At 38.2% G+C, this 25,550-nt stretch overlaps 1 protein-coding gene across 3 annotated transcripts in view; it reads right to left on the bottom strand.

Moving 5' to 3' along the window:
• Window positions 1–203: 203 nt before the first annotated feature.
• Gyf (GIGYF family protein Gyf) overlaps window positions 204–25,550 on the bottom strand; it is a 485,965-nt gene continuing 460,618 nt past the window's right edge. For all 3 annotated transcript variants that reach the window (XM_067150103.2, XM_067150101.2, XM_067150102.2), the window contains exons 21-22: window positions 21,717–22,183; window positions 204–1,211 (exon numbers count right to left, since the gene is read on the bottom strand). In XM_067150103.2, the coding sequence (XP_067006204.2) occupies window positions 1,086–1,211; window positions 21,717–22,183 (593 nt within the window). In that variant the 3' untranslated portion in view covers window positions 204–1,085. The remainder of the gene's footprint in view (window positions 1,212–21,716; window positions 22,184–25,550) is intronic.

Raw genomic sequence — 25,550 nt, forward strand, 5'->3', positions numbered from 1 at the left:
GGGCTCTAAATCCACTATACCTTGTGTATATACTGGAGGTAGCAACAAAATCGGCGAGTATTCATATTGTTTTTTTATTTGTTAGGGAGAGAGTGAGTGAGTGAGTGAGTGAGTGAGAGAGAGGTCTAGAAATATGCCCAGTAACACAATACAATCAAGGAAGGGAGAAATTAAGGGACTTTAAATGAAAATATACATTCATATCCATCGTTCTTTACAATTACTTTTATTTGTTATTTGACAAGAATGTACAGCTTTGGATGAGTATATTTTAAGTTCCACACTTCTGTTTTTAATAGCACCAATATCATCCATTTCATGTTATATCAGGAGTCACTATAACAACCATTCAAAATGTGTTTTACTGGAAAATAGCAATGTACAAGAGATGTTTTCTGAGTCTGTACAGCCTAAATACTGATCTTTGTGGAGATGCAACCAATTTCGACAAGTTGCCAACACCAGGCCAAGCCATGACCAAATGCCAAAGAGGCACAACTTTACATCATCAACAGTAATTGAGAGATTGAATAAATAAATACAGAAAGAAAGAAAAAAGCTATCAAGTCAATCTTGGTGATTTTATTAGAAATAACAGCAGTTTTGAAAAGTAACAATCTGCTGTCTGTAGGGACCAAGACCACCCTACTTCCAGCCTAGTCTTTATTATTTGTACAAATGGTGACTTTAAAAATACTTTATCTTTTATAATGCACTTATCTGATTTAAAATGTTATAACAAATTGATAATTATCTGACTATAGAAAGACTATATAAGGCTACCTAACTTTGCGTTGAGCCTTCCTTTCATTGCCAGATTTTGAAACAAAATTACAAGGAAAATTCAAGTTTTCAACAAGCAGGGCTCTAAAAACCACTATACCTTGTGTATTTACTGGAGGTAGCAACAAAATCTGTGATCATTCTTCAGCAGGCTCTTTTCAGGTCATTAAGACCAGCTCAACCTTTTTTTTGCAATTCCTTAGCTGAGAATGGAGGAAAATTGGTACCCAAGGTGACAAGGTATGGCCAGGCTACAGGCCATCCACCAGCTGTCTCCTGTCAGTCCACACTGCCTTGTCTGCTCAGATACCCTCACCATAATCACGATCACCAACATTGATGCGATCCTGTGCAGCAGTCACGTTGAAGCCCAAGATCCGATTATCAACTCGAAACATCTTGCTTTTTTTTGTCTTCTTTCCCTTACCCTAAAAGGAGAAAAACATACGCTGGTAATGCCATGATATTTCAGTCATTAATATGTGTGACACAGATGACAAATATAAGTTTATATTACAATACTTTGTAATCTATTATTTTGTGAAGAAACATTACAGGTAGTAGAACTAGAAATAATACAAGAGAATACATCCTGTTACAAAAGAATTGTATTTTCAACAATATTTTGCATTCTAAGATACAGCGCAAAATTACAGTGTGAAGGCTATTCATAACTTGAGAATTTTACAAGAGACTTTGTAACTAGTTATTCTTTGGGAGAATGGTAAAGTACTTTAATTAAAGGCAAGCAAGCCTGTAGTTATATGCGACTGTTGATATGGTGATCATAGTTGAATAGCCATGGGACCTTGAGTTTTACATGGTATCTGAACTAACGGAATGTGACTTTTCGTGGCCATCACCTTAAATTAAGGTACAACTCTGGTACCATTCTATAGGTGCAGAGTTTTTTCTCAATTCCTCCAGATGGAAGAATATCGATTTTGTTGTTATCCATTATTGAGATCTAGATTTGTAACACATGCATGCCCTTCTGATATTTTATGAGTTCAAAATGCCACTAATTGGAGCAATACAAAAACTTTCACACCAAGATAAAATTAATTTCTGTACCTATGTTTGAGGTATAGACATATCTGAAGTAAAGTGTCGTCTTGATAAAGATTTTGAAGGACACAAAAAGTACTCCTGATATTTCTAAAAACGTCCCACATATGTGACGTACCCACTCGGCCCACAGATGTTTGACAAAATTATAACGTGGTGGGTCACTTTAATATTTAAATAAATAAATGATATCTCATTGTTTCTCCATAAACAATATTCCATGGGCGCCAGCCTTCAAGCTTATGGCTTGAAAACGAAAGTTGATAATTAATAATAATAATAATAATAATAATAATAATAATAATAATAATAATAATAATAATAATAATTAATGAGACTCAAAAAACTCCCAGGGGTAGGGTGATGGGACACAAATCGTTAAGTACACTAACTTGGAATTTAAGGATCATTAATAATAATTTCAGAACATACAAATTAAAACAGCTATTTATTAGGATGAAAAACGTGATGTAACGGTGTATTACCGAAATCTGAACTTACGGAAGCAACAAAAATTGAATGAAATTAACTCTAAGAAAATTAACTGTTGCGCGAAGACTTGCAGTAACTTATGCCATAAGCTCACCATATGTAGAATCTGTTGTCTTGAAGCTGATGATGTGTGGATCTCTCGTACCGGCTGCCTCATCTGTTGTTGGATTCCAGTCCTACTTATGCTTTTCCTGCCTTTAACACTTCCTACTTTACTCCTTACATAAAGTCGTAATGAGTCCTACTTTTAAGTGCAAAACCACCATGGGTTATGTTCATGGAGAGAATACACTTGTATTCTTCCGTATTACGGAACATTAGCGTAGCTAAATTCATACTAAAAGCTCTCCTTCCCTGTACTAGTCAAAACTGGTCTCCCGTTGACTATACCTCTCGTCATTGAGATAACAAGTCCCAATGAGAGTAACTTTTGAGTAGTATCCTACGGTACTACTCAGATGCGAAGTGAACTAAGTTAAAATCTTCTCCGATGTGCAGACGTAGAATCGTAGTAAGAGTGTCTTCCAAGAGTGAGAATCAGAATGTCCGAATACAAGTGACAATCTGCTCACGAGTAAGAATAAGAGTGCTCTCCCCAGCTCTTGTCTCCGAAGTATATCCGTTCAAAAGTCTCCTTCCATCAGGTATATTACATGGTCCAGTAAGATTCGAGGTCTCATCCCTTCTATGTATTGCTGTAAATCCATCACGCTGCTTCATTACGTTCATTCACATAGGCTGAACTTTCCCGCTGAAATAAAGCGTCAGGTAGCGAAGTTCGAAAAGTGGGCGTTTATAATGTATCAACTGTCTCTTCATGAGGTAGAGAGGGCGAGGTCTCTCGTAACCTAGATGATGTACTTTTTCTGGAAATGGGCTGAAATTAGCCTGCTGACTCTGGTCACCTCACAAAGGCTATTGGAAAATTTACTGCAAGTTATTAATATGAATGATGTTGAAATACATTACTCAATTATTTGTTAGCTCAGAATACGTTATAGCCGCAATACAAAGAAATGAAATGACGATTGAAATGGATGATAAAAACCCTATATATATATATGCATATTAATTTTAAAATGACCTATCAGTGATTAAATATATACATCTTATCAATTCATTATATAGTTCAATAATTGAAAACATGCAGTGATGTCCCAAACATCACACATATTCTGACTTCTGGGTGCTTTTTCCATTATAATGGATCTAGTTCAGTTACAACTTGGCAGCTTTTCAGAGTATCCATCTCAAAAATAATTGTATGTGTATGTTTAGTCCTCAGCCCGAAGGCTGGTTGGATCCTCATCAGCTCCGCCATCAGCTGTCATAGATGGTCTAGGCATCACTGAAGAGGCGTACTAGGGAAATGAGGAGTGAGGTAGTTTTCCGTTGCTTTCCTCACCGAGCCAGAAGTTGCTATTACATATCAGTCTGCCAAGCCCACTGAAATGCATGCACCAACTGACCCTATAAGCAACATTTTCACACCATTCATAGCAGGGACTGGCTGCATAAGGAATGGCATTACTAGCATCGCTCATACCTCAGTCACTTTCATGTTGTCAAAGCCAAGGATAAAGCTGAGACAGATCAATGAAAGTAACAATATTGATCTAGCCCATACCAGAAGACACAGTGCACTGTAAACACTACGTCCTGCCAGCAAAGGCACCAAAACATACTAAAATCTTCAATTTTCTATCAAGCACTGAACTGTTCTGCAGTTTTTATTGGGCTTCATACTGGTTGGTAATTCCTTGCAGTTCATGTAACAGGAACTTGCACACTCCTCTTTCCACACTAGTATAAAGGAGAAACATTTAATATCATCTCACCATTAAATAATGCTAGCCCCTTTCGGTACTTCCAGGAAGGGGCTAGTAACTCAGGCGACCGGGGATCTCCCACCCTGCTTGTAGGGTGGGAACAGTCTTTCTGTGTATTGTTCTTGTTGACCGGTTTACCTGTGAGTTTCTTGGAGATTTAATGAGAATGTTCTGCCTCTAGCCCACTCACGAAAAGTCTGGTTCAAATCACCCGAGCTATAAAAAGGGAGGCTAGCCGCGGACAGTCAGTTGGGTGGAGTGAGTCAGTGTGAGACTTAGCGTGTTGGAGTTCGGTGGCTGGACTGAGGGCAACAGAGGTGTTGGCTGTTGCTAGTGTCCCACCGAGGTCTCAACTAGGAGCTGTTGTGGTGGTGTCCGAGAGTTCAGTGAGTAGGTGGGCTGGAGACGATGGAATGGAAGATGTGTACTAACAGAGAGTACTGTGTGTTGGTGTATTTCTGTGGACTGAGAATCACCGTGAGTCAACAAGGGGATATTGGTATCGTGAGTGTGAGGGAAAATGGACCTCTGTTAATGTTTGCTGTTGTGAGCATCATCCTGCTGTTGAATACTGTTGAGCTATTTAGTTGTTCACGGCATGTGACTCTGTGAATTACCGGACTGACTGTGGAGTTGAACCAACGAACAGTCATCGTGTGTGTCGAGTGGCCCGTAGCCCTGTGTTCAGATCCAGCGGTCTAAACTCAGCTGCTGTATGAGGTGACAGGACTGTGAGGACGTGAAAGTAAGGATTAACTGTCCCCAGGTATACTGACGGGCCGCACCGCCAGCTGTGCCACAAGGAAGAGAGACACTTGTAAATAGACAGCAATTAGTGAGGTCATTCATGGTTAATTAGAATTGTGTGTATGTGTGTGTGCATTTATTGGGTCATCCTGAAATAATTAACTACACCAACCAGAGAAAAACCATCAAATGATACTATTATTTTCCTGCACATTTCATAACATCTCCTCCAGCATACAGCATTATTTCTTCTGCCAGCCCAGTCATTACCACAATGACCTGAATAATACGTCTTTTTTTGCTTTTTGCATTAAAATGTACTTATAAATCCCATAGTCATCTTAAACAGGGTAGAAGGTACTTCTTCTATGGCACGATTAGTCCCATTAACATGCGAGGTCGCTGATGTGGATCTGTCTTCTCCATTCATTTCTGTTGAACGCTAGGTCCTCCTCCAACTCCAGTTCTTTAAGATCTGATATAACAGAATCCCTCCATTTCCTGTCTTCTATTCCTGGAAGGAGGCATATCAAAGAAACTTATTCCCAAATAGATTACTGCCAAATTAAAATCTTCACTAGATATTGGCAAGTATACCGAACAATGAGCGATATGCATTAAAGTGAAGAGCTTACTCGGAGTTCTTGCTCACTAGTGGAAGAGGGGAAACACTCAATTGATAAACAGTATGCATAATCTCTCTTTGTGCTGCACGAGTTTTTACTCAATGTTCCAAGTGTCAACTGACATTCGCTGACATACAGCTTACGGGAATTGAGGCTCAGTGAGGTAGGTCACAACAGCGTGATACGGTTTCCAGAAGATTTTAAATGTTGGTCCCTATGGAGGAAGACGGTACTGGATTTTGGACAGGTTTTGAAGTAAAAATCCATCCTATTTTTGAATATCAACTAACAGATGTTCGATCAAAAAATCAGGAGCATTTCAGGTGATCATCCAGGACTGAATTATCTGAAAGTCAAGTGTCTAAAAGAATTCAAAATATGGAAAGCAGAATTAAAGCAAAAACAGCCTTGAAAAGAACAGGAAACAAACCAGTCTCCCTGTACAACATGAATTGTAATTGTTCTTCAACAACACATGACCCAGGTACATCTTTAAGTCTTCCATCACCACACCTAGAATCTGTGGCAAAACTGGTGCAAAAATGTCATTTGCAGAGTTGCAAAAATGAATACTAATAAAACAGTTGCGAGTGTTGGAATTGTTGTGGGAAAAGGAGGAAAGAGAGCAGTGAGAAATGTAGTGACAAAATATGTGATCACAAAACTTTCAAATCGGTATTTGTTTTATTTTTTGTTTCGCTTTCCATTTGAAGGTCTGAAAGTAGATCCACTCTGGCAGATTTTATTTTTAGCAGCAGAATGGGTGGAATTCTGTTCCATACGGTACTCCACTATTTTGCCGATGACCTGGATGTTATCAAGCTTGTACTTTGATAAGTAGTAAGGAATGGATGGATTATACATAGAGCAGTTTTTGATGTGCACATCAGATAGTTGTTTGAGGTATGCCTCTCTTTTTACTGGGTCTATAACAGCACCTATTCTTGACTCAGGGTTGATGGCCATCATATCAATGCACCTTGTGCTGTTTCAGAAATTCCATGGACTTCTTCGTGAACAAGAAAACCTTTTCCTCTCACCAAAGCGTCACCAATGGTAGATATTATTATTATTATTATTATTATTATTATTATTATTATTATTCCTAGTTGCTTTACGTCACACTGACACAGATAGGTCTTATGGTGACAATGGGATAGGAAAGGGCTAGGAGTGGGAAGGAAGCGGACGTGGCCTTAATTAAGGTATAGCCCCAGCTGAAAATGGGAAACCATTTTCGGGGCTGCCGACAGTGGGGTTCAAACCTACTATCTCCCGAATACTGGATACTGGCCGCACTTAAGCGACTGCAGCTATCGAGCTCGGTAGATCTTATTTCATGGTGCCTCGAAACGCAGAGTTTCACAATATGAACAATAACTGAAAACATGCGCACTTGCTGTGGCATCACTGACAGTGGTTACCGTTTTGGGACCCGCAAGGTACGATTCTAACATTGATGTTAGATACCATCTTGATGGCTTCTTTCCAATCCCCACTGCTCAGATCTTCAGGCCTGTTCACCCATCTATTGAATTAAATTGAGAGAAAGTCTATCTTTCAATACATATATTATGTTGTCTCAACAAGAAATGCACTTATCTGATTTAGGTTGCCTTCACACATACCACTTTGCAACTACAAAACGGTAGGTCTTGAGTGGTTCAGCTGTGGCTACACTCAACCACTCTTAAACTACAGTTAGATGGTTCTTTGTGGTTACTTGAGGTTCATATCGGCCACAATCTTTCCAACCTCTCTACAGTCATAAGTACACAGTACTGAAATGGATTTCGAAGAGGAAGCATTGCTGTGGCTTTTGAAACAATGACAAAGTTGGCATCATAGAAAGAGAGTTTATAGGATTCATTCCATTATAGAAAACCGAGTGAAAGCCAGTTTCACTTACTGTATCAGCCTTCGAGAATGTATAATGACAAGTTTTTAAATTATTTTAGAATGACCATAGATACATTTCATTGTTATTTTAATTAAGAGACAATTTACATAGGAACAACACACCTATGAGGAAAAGTATGCTGAACTGTATTGATTCAGGAAGATGCGATTCTTTACGAACTCCTCATGCATATAATGTATTAGCGCTAGGGTTTGAAGCTAGGATAAAGAGCCAGACAGTGATACGATAGCAGCCCACCCACGACATGCAGGGACCCCAGCATTTTGCGGGAAACTACAGTTTAGTCTCTACCTCTGCTAACGAGTTATGGAGATGCCACCACCCTCCTACAAAAAGCGGGAATGTGGTAATAAAATAATTCATTAAATGCGCCTACAAGTGATGTTCTGCTAGTGTGAAATGTAAGATATATTGGGTAAATTTACTCTTCCTCTTGATGTGATAAGATCAGCTAACTTGTGCTCAACATAATAAATAATGGATTTCTAAGGAGTGTGGGAACCCATACAGACTCATCACAAAGAGTTAGCGTGCGTTTGGCAGTGATTCCCCAAAGCATCACGACTTCCCAGGGGTTTATATAAGGTTAGAGAACCAAGCAACGCTCTTGCGTTCTGAAGTGGTTGTGGAAGGAAGGGGTTGTGTTTATGTTATGGTGTGCAAATTAAGAGACAACGCTAAAGGAGGGCCTAGCTTGATTACAATAGCAGGGAATATCCCCTGACTTATTAAGTGATAGAAGTCAAATGACAGTATTATAACACCCAGGTAACAGCAAATGCTTTTAGGATGATTACAGTGACCAACAGTGCTCAACCCTGTAGAATGAGGGGAACCAGGATAACGAGGTGATAGGACTAAACAGGTAATACGAGTGATAGCAGCATCGATTGAGGAGAACATGACCACTCGACTTCATTCCGGCCACGCAGACGACGTCACCATGGATTGCTGTAGAGAACATGCCAGAGGGACTCGAATCATGGACTTCCCAGGGTGCTACGAAATACTAATCGTCACCGTGGTCCAAGACGATGGAGCCTGAACACATCACATGAATAAGTAAAGTCTGAACAGATATTAGCATGGGTTAGACTAGAAGGGCTCACTTATTTATTTGTAAATAAATCTTTAACTAAGCCTCAAGGCAAAGGAATAGTAAATTAGGCAGTTTCAGGGCCAAAGCATGTCTTAGTTGTGTGTATATTTTTGTATGTGGGGTCAGGTTATTGGTTGTGAAGGAAATGTGTTAGGCTAGTTGATATGTTTGTAGTTTGCTCGCTGGTTAGTCGTGTCATGTTTAGGGACATGAGAGTTAGGATCCTTAAACAGACCAAGGACGAGAGGACCTTGTAGCTATTGGTATCTGGAAATAGATCAATATGAGGGATAGACAACCTAACAATAGAAATTGCATGAATTATACTATGCGCATGAATTTACAGTGATTTGAAGAGATGGGAGAGCAAGGTGGATCAACGTTGACAAAATTAAGTCCTCAAAGATACTTGGGCAAAGGTAATTCATGGTAGCGCAATAGACAAGGGCATTTTAAATAAGAAATATTACGAGGAGAGATGTGATCTAAGGAACAAAGTGTTAAAATGCATACAAGGAATATGAACCAGGGGCTTTAATATAAGATATACCACGCAAAATATGCAACATGGATTCTAAGATAATACTACGCGAAATATGACCAAAGGTTCTAAGATGAGAAATGCTACGAGAAATATGAACCAAGGGTTCTGGGGTAGGAAATATTACGAGGAATATGAACCAAGGCCCATGATATAGGAAGAATGCGATAAAAAAATGATGGTAGGATTATGAACAAGGGTAAATTTGAAGAGAAAGAATGAAAAATCACGATGCGAGAAATTAATGTCAATAGCGCCTAGGCTACCCCTTGAAAGAGTGTAGAAGGCCATGAAACACATGTCTGTCCTGCTATGTTTCCTCCTTGCTTGTCCAGAGAAGGTTGTTTATCTTGAGTATTTAAAGGGACAAGCTTGCAAAGAAACGGGGAGCAGCCGACGACATTGTCTCAGTTTTTGCTAGGTCCAAGACGATGAGCCGAGATCACCCTCAGCCATGAGATTTACGATACGCTAACCTCCACAACGAGTGTATTTCCTGTGTGTAATTTTGTTTCAGGTGCAGAGATATTTATTTGTGCATGTTTTCTTCAAATTTTTCTTACAGTTTTGATTGTCATTTTATTGTTTTGTTCTTGATATAACAATTATTTCAGATTTTAGGATACTATCTACAAACAACAGGGCCTCTCTATGGGGTCACCGGCCTCGGGTATATTAGCTGAAATGTATATAGACCATCTAGAACACTCCGAGATCAGTAAAATCCAGAATATTTTCTTTTGGTGTAGGTTCGTGGACAACATTTTTCTTGTATTAGATGGAAGATTCACAGATGAGAATAACATACTAGAACAGATAAACAAACTGGACCCTCACATAAAATTCACAATGGAGACCGAAATAGACCACACTTTAAATTATCTAGACATATCTGTCACCAGGCATGAAGATTACCTAACGTATAAAATATTCTGAAAACCTACACAAACGTTAAACACAATAAAACAAGATTCCACTCATCCCAACGCCCATAAGAAAGCAACCTACTACAGCACGATATATAGAGCCTTTAATATACCCTTATCACACGAGGACCCAAAAAAAAAAAAAGGAACTAAAATTAATCCATGAAATAGCTAAACTAAACAGATACAACAAAGTTTCGATCAATAAAATCACCCAAAAAGAAAACATCAGCCGAAATCAAAATTGATAAAAGAAAACAAATCAAAGAAAGACTACCGTATAATCCTGAATACCACCCGCCACCGAATGAGACCCGCACCCTAAATTTGAGACGGCAAAATACGGAAAAAGAATTGAAAATCAAGTAACTTGCATACCTATCTAATTTTCTTCAAATATACCACAAATATAAATTCTGACAACTTACAATTAATAAAATAATCACAAAAATCGTAAATAAAATTGGTCCAATACTCAGATCATTCACAATTCACCGTCATTTTCTGAAGTTTCACCATAGGAGCTTTCGTCGCTGGCATCTTTCCACAAATAATTGTCCTCACTACCGTCCACTGAATTTGAAATTCCACATTTCTTAAAGCTTTTGGACACTAGATCATTGGGAATGCACGCCCATGCGGTCTTGATCCAGCTGCATATTAGTCCCACTTCACACTTCAGGCCTCTTCACTCGTCCGGTTGGTGTTAACGCGTGATCACCATCAGACATCCATTCGGTGTACAACTGTTTCATTGCAGTTTTGAAAGGCCGGTTCACGCACACATCCAACGGCTGTAGAATAGAAGCGAGTCCTCCAGGAATTATCGCTAGATCGGTTTTTACATTTCTCATCATATCTTTTACGGCGTCAGTTATATGTCCCCTATAACACATGCATGTTTCGTTTTTGTAACAAAGCTCCTGGGCGAAGTTGCCAAATGCACCTCACCCAGTCCTCAACTAACGCACTGTCCATCCAGCTGGACTCGTGTGTTCTAACAATAACACTGGACGGCAAGTTTCCTTTCAGAAGTGTTTTCCTTTTCAGAACCACATATGGAGGGAGTTTTATTCCATCCGCTAATACGCATAACATTACTGTGCATTACTGCTTTTCGTTACCACCTGTTCTGATGGTTACACTTTTAGAACCCTTCATATCCACTGTATTTTCCAACGGCATTTCAAAATAGACAGGTGTCTGGTCAGGATTCCCAATTTGCAAGAGCAAATAAGAATTTTGCGTCCTCAAATGAATAATGTGACGCTGAGAGGCCATTCATTTTTCTTCATACGCCCCAGGGAGACATGAAATAAATGTACGTCTCCGAATGCTAAATCCCTTCTCCAATAAAAGTTTCGGATCCACCCGCAGCTTGCAGTAAAACACTGTGTTTTGAGTTCTTTTGAGATCTCTAGTGCTTTCAAGTGACACATTTCACTGGAAACACCATGTCCTAACTCACATTTTTCGATCACAATTTTGTGGAGTCGTTCTTCAATTTCCGGAAACACTGCACTCCGCCCGCGTAATACTCTGCGATCGCCGTTACTTTTTGGAACTTTATCCTTCTTCTTCCACCAATCATGAATACACGATTCATCAATACTGTAATATCAATATAAATGGTCCGTTATTGGACACTATAAATTTTCCAGCTAACTCATTCCTGGTTGCCAGCGTTTCGCCCCCGTGTGATAAGTTGGGCTCATCAGTTGGTATTTAGCACACCCACCAAGACGCATGGCTAGTGCATACCGTGGAGGCCACTGCGTAGACTACTTGGAGCCACCGGCAATGCCTATGTACTATGAGAGACTGTCTCAGTACCAAAATTGATGCCTGCTTGGCCATCAGATGATATAGATGTTGACTCCCACAGGGAACCTGAAATACTTGTCCCGAATGAGTAAATTTATAATACCAATATAAATGGTCTGTTATTGGACATTATAAACAAGCAGTTCTATTGCAAAATTCTATTGAGTTTCGTACTGTCTTGTTTGCTAAAAATGAGTAATGCTTTTTAAGGAATTTCTGAATGAATTGCGAAAGTTTATTAGTTGGGCTAGCTCTGTAATTTATGATTGGTCTCATGGGTATGTTTTCTTTATGTATTTTAGGGTAGGCTTTAGCAGTCGGTAGTTGAGGTTTCATTGTTATGAGTTTTGCAGATGCTGTTTCGGTGAGAAGAAAGTGTGTGTTCTTAAGTAGACTTTTGAGGTTTCTTTGTATGTTGTTGGTTGGATCTTTACGTTTCATTAAAAAAGTCGTTGCCTTGGAAACATTCTTTGGTCTTTGCTATGTATTCGTTCTTGTTAATAATGACAGTGGTGTTACCTTTGTCAGCTTTCGTTATTAGTAAATTGTTCTGTTTTATTTAGTTTTAAAGTTTGTTTAAGTGCGATTTATTGGTGGTATTGTTATTTAGGTTGTTGTTGTGAATGTTTTTGATATATTGCAGGATCCTTTTGTTGATTTCATGTCTGACCTCTTCTGGTAAATCATATGGCATTTTCTGTACAGCGTGCTCTGTTTCGGTAATGGTAGTTATAATGTTTTGAAAGGATGATGTATTACCCCAGTTGTGTTTGGGTCCCTTGCTTAACATAGCCGTTTCTGTTTCGTCGAATGTGGTTTATGCGAGATTTTTCACAGGTGAATGGAATCTGTGTTTGGTGTCTTTGTAGGGGTGGGTTGAAGGGTTTTTCTGTAGGATTTCAGTTGGTGGTTTCGATTATTTCTATTGTTTGTTTAGTGGAAATGTTTGGATACATGTTTGTTATATCAAATGAAGCAAGAGTATGGTGTTGTTCAATCTAATGTAAGTCTACATTTACAATAAACAGTATTGTCAGGTGGAATTTCTTTCTTATCCATATATGTAAACATCTTTAAAAGGCGTAATTTAAGAATAGCCTTTAAAACTTAATGCAATAATACCACTATCCTGCATAATACTAAATCTGTTAACGAAAACAACAAATACAACAATTCAGGAGTATACCGAATGAAATGCAATAAATGTGAGGTCAGTTACATCGAACACACTGGCAGGAGCTTTTTCATTCAGTATAATGAACACTTCAACGTTGTAAAACACAATCTTTTCTCGCCCATAGGACAACACATAGAAGAATATAAACAAATTTTCTAACATCGAAAGCAACATGGAAATTCTGAAGTATACATTGTAAGAGCCCTTTGCTCAATATATTGGAGGAATTTTATATCAATATGGATTAATATGGCAACCAAAATTTTAATCTTAACGAAATAACAGATTAAAAACCCCTCCTTTTCAATGCCGCCATCCCTTCTTTAAAAAACATTTACTTAAAGAGAGTCAGTAAACAGAAACAACACACAACCAAGAATCCGCAGGACACGCAATATTTTTATAACATGTTTCATAGACATTCTCTAACAGAAAATCTCCCTTCCTTCTTCTATTTAGATAATCCGACACAGCACAATTCTCCAACAGATCGCAATTATGAAGAAAGGAACATTTTCACCATCCCACTGCAGATAATAATGCATTAAACTGAAGACAACTTGACCTTGAGCAAACTACATGAAGAATTTAAATTTATTCGCCCTTTCAAAACACACAATTTACACCTGTTCTATTGTAGAAGTCAAAGTATACTAAAAACATTTGTTGAACAATTTTTAGACTTTTACATTTCTCATCCAAGCATATTTTAATACCACAATGTATCAATGTAACTTAGAAACAGTCTTCTAAAACTAGAATAAGTAGTGTCTTAATATTATATTTTACTTTTTTAAAAGATCAAGGTTCTTCAGCAGCTGAAGATGACCCACACACAGGGTCAAAACCGGTACTGTAATATAAAATGTTTTTAAGTACCTTATAATAAATAATGGTACTGATTAGGTGGAAAGTCCAAATCTTTATACTTGTGTGATTATTGATTACGAAGCTTTCCTCCACTACTCAGCGAAGTGTTGATTGAGGTACATTATCTATATATTAAAAGTTTACTAAAAACAGCTTCGGCCAATCTGTCCGTCAGTTCTACTGGACCGATTTGCTTCACTTTTGTTTTAATCTCTCTGGAATTACCTGCCGGTGAATTACGAGACACTAATAGGTCACTAAGTTCAGTCAGATTTGAGTAATCATAAATCAAGTCATTAAATGATCAGTCCAATAATTGCAGGTGAAGGCCTGCACTAGTCCACAATACATTCTGTACGTAGCGGGTTGCACGCAATTAAGAAGCAATATCGTTCCGTAAAGATATTGGCGAACCTGAATGAATAGAAATGACAGCGACTATAGGTAAACCTGCAATTACCTCAAAACTTGGTACACATATAACTTCCATCTGGAGAGAAATACTGTGGAAGTAAGACACACCTAGCACTCCTAGTGGTGGGATTGGGGAGGGAGCAAAAATATTAAAAAACAACCTATATCAGTATAGAATTCATAGTTTTCAGGGTTGCTAGGATGAATAGTGACACTCTGAATGACATTTAAGTCTAAGTTCAGCCTCCATCCAATGCGGGCAACCAGAATGACCGATATCAGTACCAAATTTACAGTTTCGGAGTTCTCTATGGTGATTGGTGACAGTTCCAATGACAGTTGGAACCGTATACGCCACAAGTGCAAAGTTTTACGCGAAACAAAATAATCTAAAACTAGAACTTCAAAACACACAACAACTACAACTACAAAATAGTTCATTAAAACCGAGTGAGTGGCTGCGCGGTTTGAGTCACGTAGCTGTCAACTTGCATTCGGTAGATAGTGGATTCGAACCCAACTGTCGGCAGCTCAGAAGGTTGTTTTCCATGGTTTCCTATTTTCACACCAGGAAAATGCTGGGGCTGTACATTATTTAAGGCTATGGTCGCTTCCTTCCCACTCCTAGCCCTTTCCTATCCCATCGTCGCGATAAGACTTGGTGAAATTGAAATTGTGATATATTTCAATACGGAACATTATGAAATTTTTATCTTTAAATAAGACTTGGTGCGATGTATAATGTACATTTTTTTTAAAAAAAGTTTGTAAATTATCAGTCAACGTCACAAGAAAGTCATCATCATGATCATCATCATCATTTCCCATTATCCAGCTGTTACCGGGTAGGGGCAAATATGGTTCCGCTCCACTTTCTTTGGTCCTTCCACCACTCCTCCTCCAACACTGTGTCCCAGTCCAGGTTTCTTTCTCTAATACTGCGTTGGATTGTGTCCTTCCATCTCAATCGTGGAAGTCTACGCCTCTCCTTCCTTGCATCTGCATTTCCATCACCTGTTTTGGCATTCTTTCATCACTCATTCTCTTTATGTGCCCAAACCATCTTAGTCGGCTCTTCTCTATTCTATCATTAATTTTTTTCCATTCCAATTTCTTCCTGGATTTTCTCAATAAATAATTGAAAAATTCCACTTCACACATAATTAGCAGGCAATACAAATCTTAAAAGTAAACATTCAAAATAGTACCCAGGCAGCGCATGGAGCAATTTTATATCAAGACATGTTATCTGATCTATTTATGATGAATGCTGCGGAGGAGCATGGGTCCTCTAGTTTAAAATAAAACTTTATAATCGCAACAACAACTACAACCTGACTTTTTCAAGATATTCCAGTTTGATTTATAATGCGCTCAATATAAACAGTCTGTATTATTTTCTTATATTTATTCACTCAAAGAAAACTGACACGTCATAATTTTTGTATTACAATCTACAAAGGTACAGGGTTGAAGCGTACAAGCTACGATTTACAATTCCTTGGATGGGAATAACAGTAGTTCCTTTTTAAAAAAAATGTACAATTTCCCTGTTCATTGAATTTCTGAAAATAGTATTTAAAATTTAACAGGCATCGGGTGATAACAGCTAGCCGCTAAATGGTGAGACAGAGTTTCATAACGAGTGAGGACATAGATATTTACTATCCAAGATTAAAGTACAACAACAATGTAAATAAATCTGCCAGATAGATGTACAGCATGCCTTCAGATAAATAACCTCACTAATTTTATTCCCGGTAAGCAAGATTGGATTGTTGATGGTTTTATCAGATAATTTAAACCCAAACAATCACAAGCCACAGCTTATCTACCTTAACTCTGAATTATATTAGAACTGTTTCTAAAGCACCTCTTAAAATGTAGCAGTGAAAATTGTAATTCATTACGTACATTATAAAAACATTTGAGGTTCCGGTAAAAATAACTGCAATGGACATATATAACTTCTTTCTTATAACGTAAATTGAAAATGAAGTGGCTTCTTGCCCTCTTTCTTTCATTATTTTCTGCCTCCATTTCAAACTTGGGTATCGCCACAGTGATTGAGAGTGATGGAGAGAACTTCACCCAACCTTCACGGCCTGTGACATAGCCACGTCACTGTGGTCGAATAGCACAGGTTCATCGCCTACCAGGCCGCCCACTTACAGTGCTGGGCGCCCAGAGGACAGAATGCCCAGCGCGAACACCTCTGATTTAAAACGTGTAGTAAAGAATGGGTAGATAAGAACTGGAGAGGTGATAGACTTAAGTACTGACATTTCATGGTGTGACTGGAGCAATGAGTCTAATTTAGTTTATGTATGTCAAGTAGTCAGCCTGAAGGCTGACTGGGAAGCTCAACAGCTCCACCATCAGCTGACATAGATGATCTAAGCGTCGATGACGGGGCATAAGAGAAATGTGGTAATTTCCCATTCCTTTACTTACTAAGCCAGCCTGCCAAACCTACTGAAATATACACACCAACTGCACCTAAGAGCGACATTTTCATAGATTTCGTAATAGCGACTGCCTGCTTAAGTAATGGCATTAGTAGCATCACTCATACCTCAGCTAAAACCCAGGGTGAGAATGAGACAGGACAATGAAAGTAACATATTTCTTCTAGCTCGTACCCAAGACATATGCACTGTAAACACTAGGTCTCGCCAGCTAAGGCATTAATTTAATTTAGAGTTAGTTAATAATAATAATAATAATAATAATAATAATAATAATAATAATAATAATAATAATAATAATTTGTTTTGAATTAAAGATCAGCTCATCATGGAACGATACTCTTGAGGCATTTCATGGTCTTACTGTAGTGCTAAATTCTAAATTCGATTTCCAAATATTCAGAAAGCCGACACACACTTCAATAACAATAAGAAATGATTCACTCCACCCGAAATCCCACAAACAGGCAACCTTTTTTTAGTATGGTCCACAGAGCTCACAAAATACCCTTATCACCCGCGAATTTCACGAAGGAACTAAATTTTATAAAAGTACTAGCACTAGTCAATGGATACAAAATAGAAATGGTAAATTGAATCATCAATAAAGTAAAACTCAAATTAGCCACAAATCTTGCACCGGAAAACACTAAAAAATCAAAATACGCAACTTTTACTTACACCAGTCCAACGATTCATCAAATAGCAAACCCACTGAAAAAATGGGATATGCAAATAGCCTTCAAAACACACAACACCAATAAAAACTTATTCTTTAATCATAACATAGTAAACTCCAACAATAACAAATTTCAAGGCTCCGGAATATACAGACTATCATGCACACAGTGTAAATTTTCATATGTTGGCCAAACTGGCTGCACCTTCCTTACTAGATACATGGAACACTTTAACGCCTTAAAACATAATAAATATTTCGCAATGAGTAACCATATGAAAGAAACCGGCCATCAATATACCTCAACAGACAAAGACCTCACAATAATCAAAAGGATTGAAAAGGGGAAGCTAATGACGGAGTTTGAAAATATATATATTTATTTGGACCAATATTTTAATAAGGAAAAAAATCTGAATGACGCGGTCGATATAAAAAGTCCATTAATAGAGCAATTGCCAATATTATTACAAACTTTCAAATCAGATAATAGTAAATTCTTTAAGATATTTAATCTGAAAACTCCCACCACAGAAACTACTTCGACAACACATAAAGATTCCCCTCCATACAACATGCCAAGACCCAACGCCCCGCCTACAGTCTCCTCCCCTACCCCCACCTCGACAACAGATAAGGACTCCTCACCACATGATACGCCAATGTCTAACTCCCCGCCTAATAATTCTTCCCCAAAATCCTCTACCCATCCTCCACAACAGCTTTTCCATACGTATAACACAAGGAGTAGAAGCACAACAGATAACAGTCACCGTAATGTAACAAAGTCCACAAGGTTTCATAGTAGCAGTCAAAGGGGTAAGTTAATACATACCATCAGATCACTGTAAAAGCACAATAACACACAATATTATTCACGTAAATTTTCTTTGTTACAGACGCACCATCATTCAAATATTATGAAAGAAACAAATCAACTCCTCAAGATTTTGGATTGACGTCCCTTTCGACTAAAAACCTCATAAATACAAACTACTACCAATGGAAAATCTGATCGTAAAAACAAGACTAGTTCGATGAAACTAACTAATTCAACATTTTACTGTCCACAACTATTAAATTACAGTAGCAAGCCTCAAAATAAAAAGCATCAAGCTGAATTCCAAACGGATCCAAGATTTTAATCTTAAGACACCAATAAGTTTTAACTATAATTACAACTCAAGTTTTAACATAGAAGTCAAATTACAATTGTTTTTCATAAACTAGAACTTTGAGAAAACAATATTAGCCAAATTTTCAACAATTGAAGACACTGTGTTTTGGATGTCAATAACTTTAGAATTAACGGTTATTCTAATTTAGTATAGTCATTCATATTGTTAAACTATTAATGTGTTCATACATTCCTATGTTTATATATTTTATTTCTTTACTGTTAGAATTATAATTAAGCACAAATTTGTCAAAACAAATCAAATACGACAGGTCTTAACCTTGAGATGTTTATATAGGCTGAGGATGCTTGAAATTCAAGCGAAACATGTCCCTATAAAACAGTGTTGTAGCATTATGATCTAACAACATAAAATCAATTGTATTGAAAAGGTGGAATAAAAAATCACAATATTGTAAGCATATTATAGCAAATTCAATATGGGTCTAATCATGAGATTAGTTACATGCAAGTGGTATGTTCCGAGCTGCCAGTAGAGAGATGGCGTGGAATGACATTAGTAGACAAATAAGTTTAATAATAATAATAATATTATTTGCTTTACGTCCCACTAACAACTTTTTTGGTTTTCAGAGTTACCGAGGTGCCGGAATTTAGTCCCGCAGGAGTTCTTTTACGTGCCCGTAAATCTACCGAGCACCTTCAAATACCACCAGACTGAGCCAGGATCGAACCTGCCAAGTTGGGGTCAGAAGGCCAGCGCCTCAACCGTCTGAGCCACTCAGCCTGGCACAAATAAGTTTGAGTGATGTTTTTAAAAGTAGGAAAGTTCACAACATGAAGATAAAGTTTGAATTCAGGAGGAAAATTTGGGCCAATATTCATTTATAAAAAGAGTGGTTAGGGATTGGAATGATTTACCAGAGAAGATGCTCAATAAATTTCAAAATTATTTGTAATTATTTAAGAAAAGAGTAAGTAAACAACAGATAGGGAATCTGCCACTTGGGCAACTGCCCTAAATGCAGATCAGTGGCGAGTGATTTTGAAGGCCAACCTTTTAACATCACAGTCTTACAAATTTATGCTCCAACCACTGAAGCTGAGGAAGATATTGACCAGATCTATGAAGGTTTATGTGACACCAAAACAGGATGTCATCTTCATTATCAGTAACTGGAATGTCAAAGTAAGAAATCAAATTGTAGAGGGAGTAACAGGAAAATTTGGCCTCAGTACAACAAATAAAGAAGGGCAAAGACTCCTAGAATTCTGCCAAGACAATTCACTGGTCATTACCAATACACTGTTCCAACTGCCCAAATGATGCCTATCCACCTGTACCTTGCAGATGATCAATATTGGAGTCAGACTGACTACATACTTTGGAGACAGAGGTGCAGGAGTACTATACAACTGACTAAAACAAGACCTCCTGGGTCAGATCATCAGCTCTTAGTTTCCAAATGTCAGCTGAAATTGAAAAGGACAGACAAAGCCAAAATATCATGCAAATACAACTTAAGTAGTGTGCCGGGTGTTGAGTGTGTCTAAAATTTAATCATCTTATTTGTCCTGGAACAAACTTTCAAAACTGTACAGTCTAGATGTTGGATATGTCGGCTGTGAACTCCACTCTCATAGGGGTATCAGCTCTCTTCAGGGTAAGCACTCTAGCACATGCCAATTTTTGGTAGTAACTTCTTTTAATTTCCGTGTAACTCTTTTCCTATTAGGCACAAGTTTACCATTTGATTTGACTTTAACCTCTAGTTCTGTAACCTGTCTTTAATCACCTAACCTAATATAAATTTGTATAACCACAAATATCTATTTTTTTTACTACACATCATTCATGAAGTGGTTGCCCTTTGCAGGTTCAAATGTTTTTGTTCTGTTGGGTTTTCTTTTCTTTTGAAATGTGGATTTATGTTAAAATAATTTTGTACCTTAGGAAAAATGACCTTCCCTTGAAGTTGACATCTAGACAAGTTTTTTCTTTTCTTTTATAATCTGCCTTACATCACACCAACAAAGAGAGGTCTCATGGCGGCAATGAGATAAGAAAAGCCTAGGAGTGGGAAGGAAGCGGCCGTGGCCTTTGCCTGGTGTGAAAATGGGAAACCACGGAAAACCATATTCAGGGTTGCCAACAGTGGGGTTCTCCCGGATGCAAGCTCACATCTGCGCGCCCCTAACCACACAGCCAACTCGCCCGGTAATACCCGATCCAGAACCAGACACCCTAGAAAGTGAAGACAAATAGGTCCTAAAAAGTATTGCAAACAACAAGGAAAGTGGGTATGATGGAATACCAGCAGAACAGTTCAAAATTCTAGGAGAGGACGCTGTGTTAGTTTTGCATTCAATATACCATCGAGAGATATGAAAACCATAGCAATGGCTGAAAGATTGCAAAAACTCTGTGTTCATGCCAATTCCACAGAAGGGCAGTGTTGCAGAATGTTAGAACTACCGGCCAGTGCTGATCATAACAAATATTTCCTAATTTCATCTAATTAGGCTCCAAGATCACTGGTGATGGTGACTGCAGCCATGAAATTAAAAGATGCTTGTCAATCTCAACACTCTTTTCAAGAGTAGAGACAACTTTAAGAACAAAGATCCATATAGTAAAGGCTATGGTCTTCCCAGTAGCAATCTATGGAAGCAAGACCTGGACAAAAAGAAAGTCTGAACATCGAAGAATAGACGCATTCAAACTATGGTGCTGGAGAAAACCCCTTAAGAGTTTCATGGACTGCAAAAGAGATTTCATAAGTCCATATTAGAGGAAATCAACCCAGACTGCTCGTTGGCAGGACAAATACTGAAACAAAAACAGAACTACTTTGGTCATATTAAATGGCACGCTTTGGTCTATGGGGTCAGGGAGAGTCTGAATCAACTAAACAACACAACACAACATAACACAACAACTGTTCAATATTTACTTTACAGATTACACTGACCTATGCCTACTTAATTCAGTCATGACCTGCAACCAGGCCTAAAACTTTTAATTGAATATTTCACACTATAGAGAAGAGATACCATTCAGCCAAAGCTGAATTAATGAATGCATGAACGAAAAAAGCAACTAGAAATCCTTACCTTCACTTCTTGGAAGTCATTATTTAAAGGATTCACAGCTGGGGCAGGGACACACATATCATCATCCTGCTGGACAGCCCGCTGAGCAATGCGCCACTTTGAACGTCGTTCCAAAAACTGACGGGCAAAATCTTGAGAATCTTTGCCATCACCCAAGTACATGCGGACATAGTCTTTAACATCATATGGTGACTCAATATCACGTAGGAAACCTACAAATGTAGGAATATCCACAGGAGCTTGTAGCACATCCAGAGCTCGTGAGCACCACTGATAGAATTCATCACCACGTTGAGTGTTTTGTTCGAAAAGTTTGAGGACAACTGCTTCCTCCTTCTTTGAGCGTGTTTTACTGCCACTTTTTCCACTAGGAGCAACAGCTGGAGTAGGTCCTTTGCTTTTTGTTGAGTTTTTGGCAATAGGTTTCTGGACAGGAGGAGCCACTTCTTCCCAGTAAGTACCATTTCCTAATGAACAATCCAATATAACCACAAAATTAACAAAGAAGTGCAACTAATTCTCTTCTAAAGAAAATGATTGTGTATTATTATTCAAACAATATTGGACTTCTTGCCTTAAGTGCCATTACTTTTACATTATATTCTCAAATGATTTGGCGAGGATATCCTACAGTATGGAATAGATTGATTGTTCAGCTAGTCACTCTATATAGAATGTTGGGTGGTGAAACAGAAGAGAGGAAGGGCATCTGGCTGAAAAACTTACACTTGCAAGATGAAGCCCACCCTCCTGATGAACTTGTCTTGTCTCCTTTTCCTCTACCAATGATGTCCTGTCAGTGTGTTTAACGTATTATATATTCCTTTCCATGTTCCTCTCTCTCTATATATACATATATACATACAGAAAACCTCGTTAATTCGAAGTCGCTGGGACGCAAAAATTGGCCTTCGAATTATGTGATTTTGAATTAACCGCCAACGCGTAATTTGGAAATTCACAGTTTAAACCTCTCAAATGCCATGGAAAAAAACTATTTCCAAAATGTATCCAACAAGATGCATTTACAGTATTCAAATAATACACTTGGATAACTCACTGGCAAACATAACCTCGCGCAATGAAATCAAAAGAAAGAAAACACGATTCAAAGATGAGGAGAAATCTATACTGGGTCCCCTGTGCAAGTGCTTTATTCACTGGATTACTGTACTGTATGCATTTTAGATGCCTTGTACTTGCACGTAAGTACCCAATGCCCTTAAAACATCGCGGTTTATCGAACTTTCCTGTGACGAGGGAAGAAAGGCTGTCACTTCCGTCCGCATTACAACAGTACAGTGACTACCCCGCCATGGCACTTCTAAGATCCATTAAAGCATGCAATCACCTTGATTCTCAGTTTAAACGTTTCAAATGCCATGGAAAACACTAAAAACAATGGCAAACATAACCTCACGCAACGAAAGGGAAAAAAACAAACAAAAAAAACCAAGATTCAAAGACGAGGACAAATTATGCTGGCTCTCCTGTGCAAATGCTTCATCTTTTGGATTACTGAACTGTTTGCATTTTTAGATGCCTTGTACTTGCACAAAAAGGGCCCGACGCCCCTAAAACATCATGGCATTTCGAACTTTCCTATGACGGGGGTAGGAAGTCTCTCGCTTCCATGAGCACTGCATAGCAACACAGTACATTTCCCGGCTGGCAATTCTCTCCTTTAAAACCATAAGTCCGTTTGGCCTCAGCATAAAAAAATAGAACAAACAAACAATGCATTGGCAATATTGTTTGGTGCGTACAAATTGATTATATAAGCCACGCTTTTTCACCAACTGTCGGCATCGCCAGTGTTCGCGGATTCTACCTCTCCGCACACTGCCTGCTACGTGACATTGTGGCGTTCCTTAAAAAGGCCAAATACAAAAAAATTACGATTCCACTCGAACTTAGCAGATATGAAACACACTGTAGACACGCCGAAGTGGGTGAAAGTGCGGAAAGTTATTCCTGCACGTTCCGGAAGATGCGTTCTTTCATGACGTGGATATATTTTTAATTTAAATTACTCTGTAAAATACTATTTTATTTTTTTTTTCCTTCAAAATATAAAGGCAGTTTTAAATTAAAAGTCTGAATTTCGGTATCAGGACCAACACTGTTCAGTTCAATAACGGATATAAGATAGAATTCTTAAATTTAAACTGTTCTTCAAATTATGAATTATCTGTATTTGGGTGAATTAAACAATTTAAATAACATGCAAAACCGTACCTCATGTTTCCAGGAATGAGAGCTGCTTTGAATTAGGCGAAATTTTGAATTAACCGACTTTGAATTATCGAGGTTCTACTGTATTGCTTGATTTGTCACTTATTTGTCCTTTCCATTATTTATACTTGATTTAATATAGTTTTTCACCCAGATGCCTTTCCTCTCTTGTTTCACCACCCAACATTCTATATAGAGTGACTAGCTGAACAATATCTTCCATACTGTGGAATATCCTCGCCAGACCATTTGATAAATATAATCTTAAACGCAATGGCACTTAAAACAAGAAGTAGGTTCATCACTAGAAGTACTTAAAGCATGCCACTTGAACAAGTAGATTGATGACAATGAAAATACCAAAAACCCCTCTTGAAATTTTTTATGCAATTTTCAGTTCCCTGAACAAAAATATGCACAAACTAGCAAAAGTGTTGAAATGACAAGGAATAAAAGTAGGTTCAAAACCAATATAACACTATAAAAGCACCTAAACAAATGCAACAGATGCAAAAGGTCTCTTTTTGAAGTCAATACAATACAATCTGCATAAATGGTCATCTTCATTCAACGGTCACCTATTTCTCTCTGGAACCTATTCATTTTCCCATAAAGCCTGTGTTAATACCACCTGTTTGAACACTTAGCAGACAAATTTTTTTCTTGCATAGTCCTGCACTAGTCATATTTTTTCTTTAAAAAAAAAAAGCTGTATATTTACAATGATGGTATTCTGACTCATAACATTATGAATTAATTTATCAATCTATATACACACTATAATTAATAAACATGTAGTTAAAAGAAAGTTTGCCCCTTTCCTACTTATATTTCTTCTCTGTGCAGTACTTCTTGAAGCAAATTCCAGGATGAAGTCCAGGTTTCTTGGTGCAGGTGTTGCAAAAGTACACTGTTTCTCTTCTGCCATTTTTCTGCCTGTTGCTGCACACTGCACAATCTTTGTAATTTCGCTTGGTGTTTGAATATATTAAGTGAGGCTTCCCATTCAGCCGTTCTTCTTCATTACTGGTTGATGATCGTCCTCTCTTGTTGACATTTCGGTTACGGACATCACCAACCAACTCTTGTACCAGTTCTTTCCTGTACTGCCTTTGCCTCAGTGGCTTCTACTCCTGTGATTTCCTCTCCATGTTGAATAATAAGAAGCTGTGATAGAGTGATAGAGGAGTAACACCTCTTCAAAAAACCTTGGTCCAGCTGGCCCGGCTGGTAGTACCATGTGAGGGTCCCTGCCAGGGTTACGGTGAAGATAGTCCACGGTTTGGAAGGCAGAAGACGACAACCAAGTCCCAACGGCGGATCAAGTGGATGAACCATCTTCATTTAGCAGCGTCTGTTCTTCAGTGAAGCGGCTGTGAAAGGCGTCTGACTCAAGAGGAGCGGCCTATTATTGAGCTCCAGGGCTTACAACCTTGGTTCTACTACCGGGAAGGAGTTTTCCGACGCATACTGGTTTGAAAAACCAAACATCATGGAATGTTGTCACAAAAAGGACACTACCCCAGGTAATACCTCGTTGAGGGAATCTACCGCTCCTAAGAGCGCAATCAGGCCTGTGGATTCTGAGGAGCCTGAACC

The sequence above is a fragment of the Anabrus simplex genome, chromosome 6, assembly GCF_040414725.1.
Source record: "Anabrus simplex isolate iqAnaSimp1 chromosome 6, ASM4041472v1, whole genome shotgun sequence".
NCBI classification, from domain to species: domain Eukaryota; kingdom Metazoa; phylum Arthropoda; class Insecta; order Orthoptera; family Tettigoniidae; genus Anabrus; species Anabrus simplex.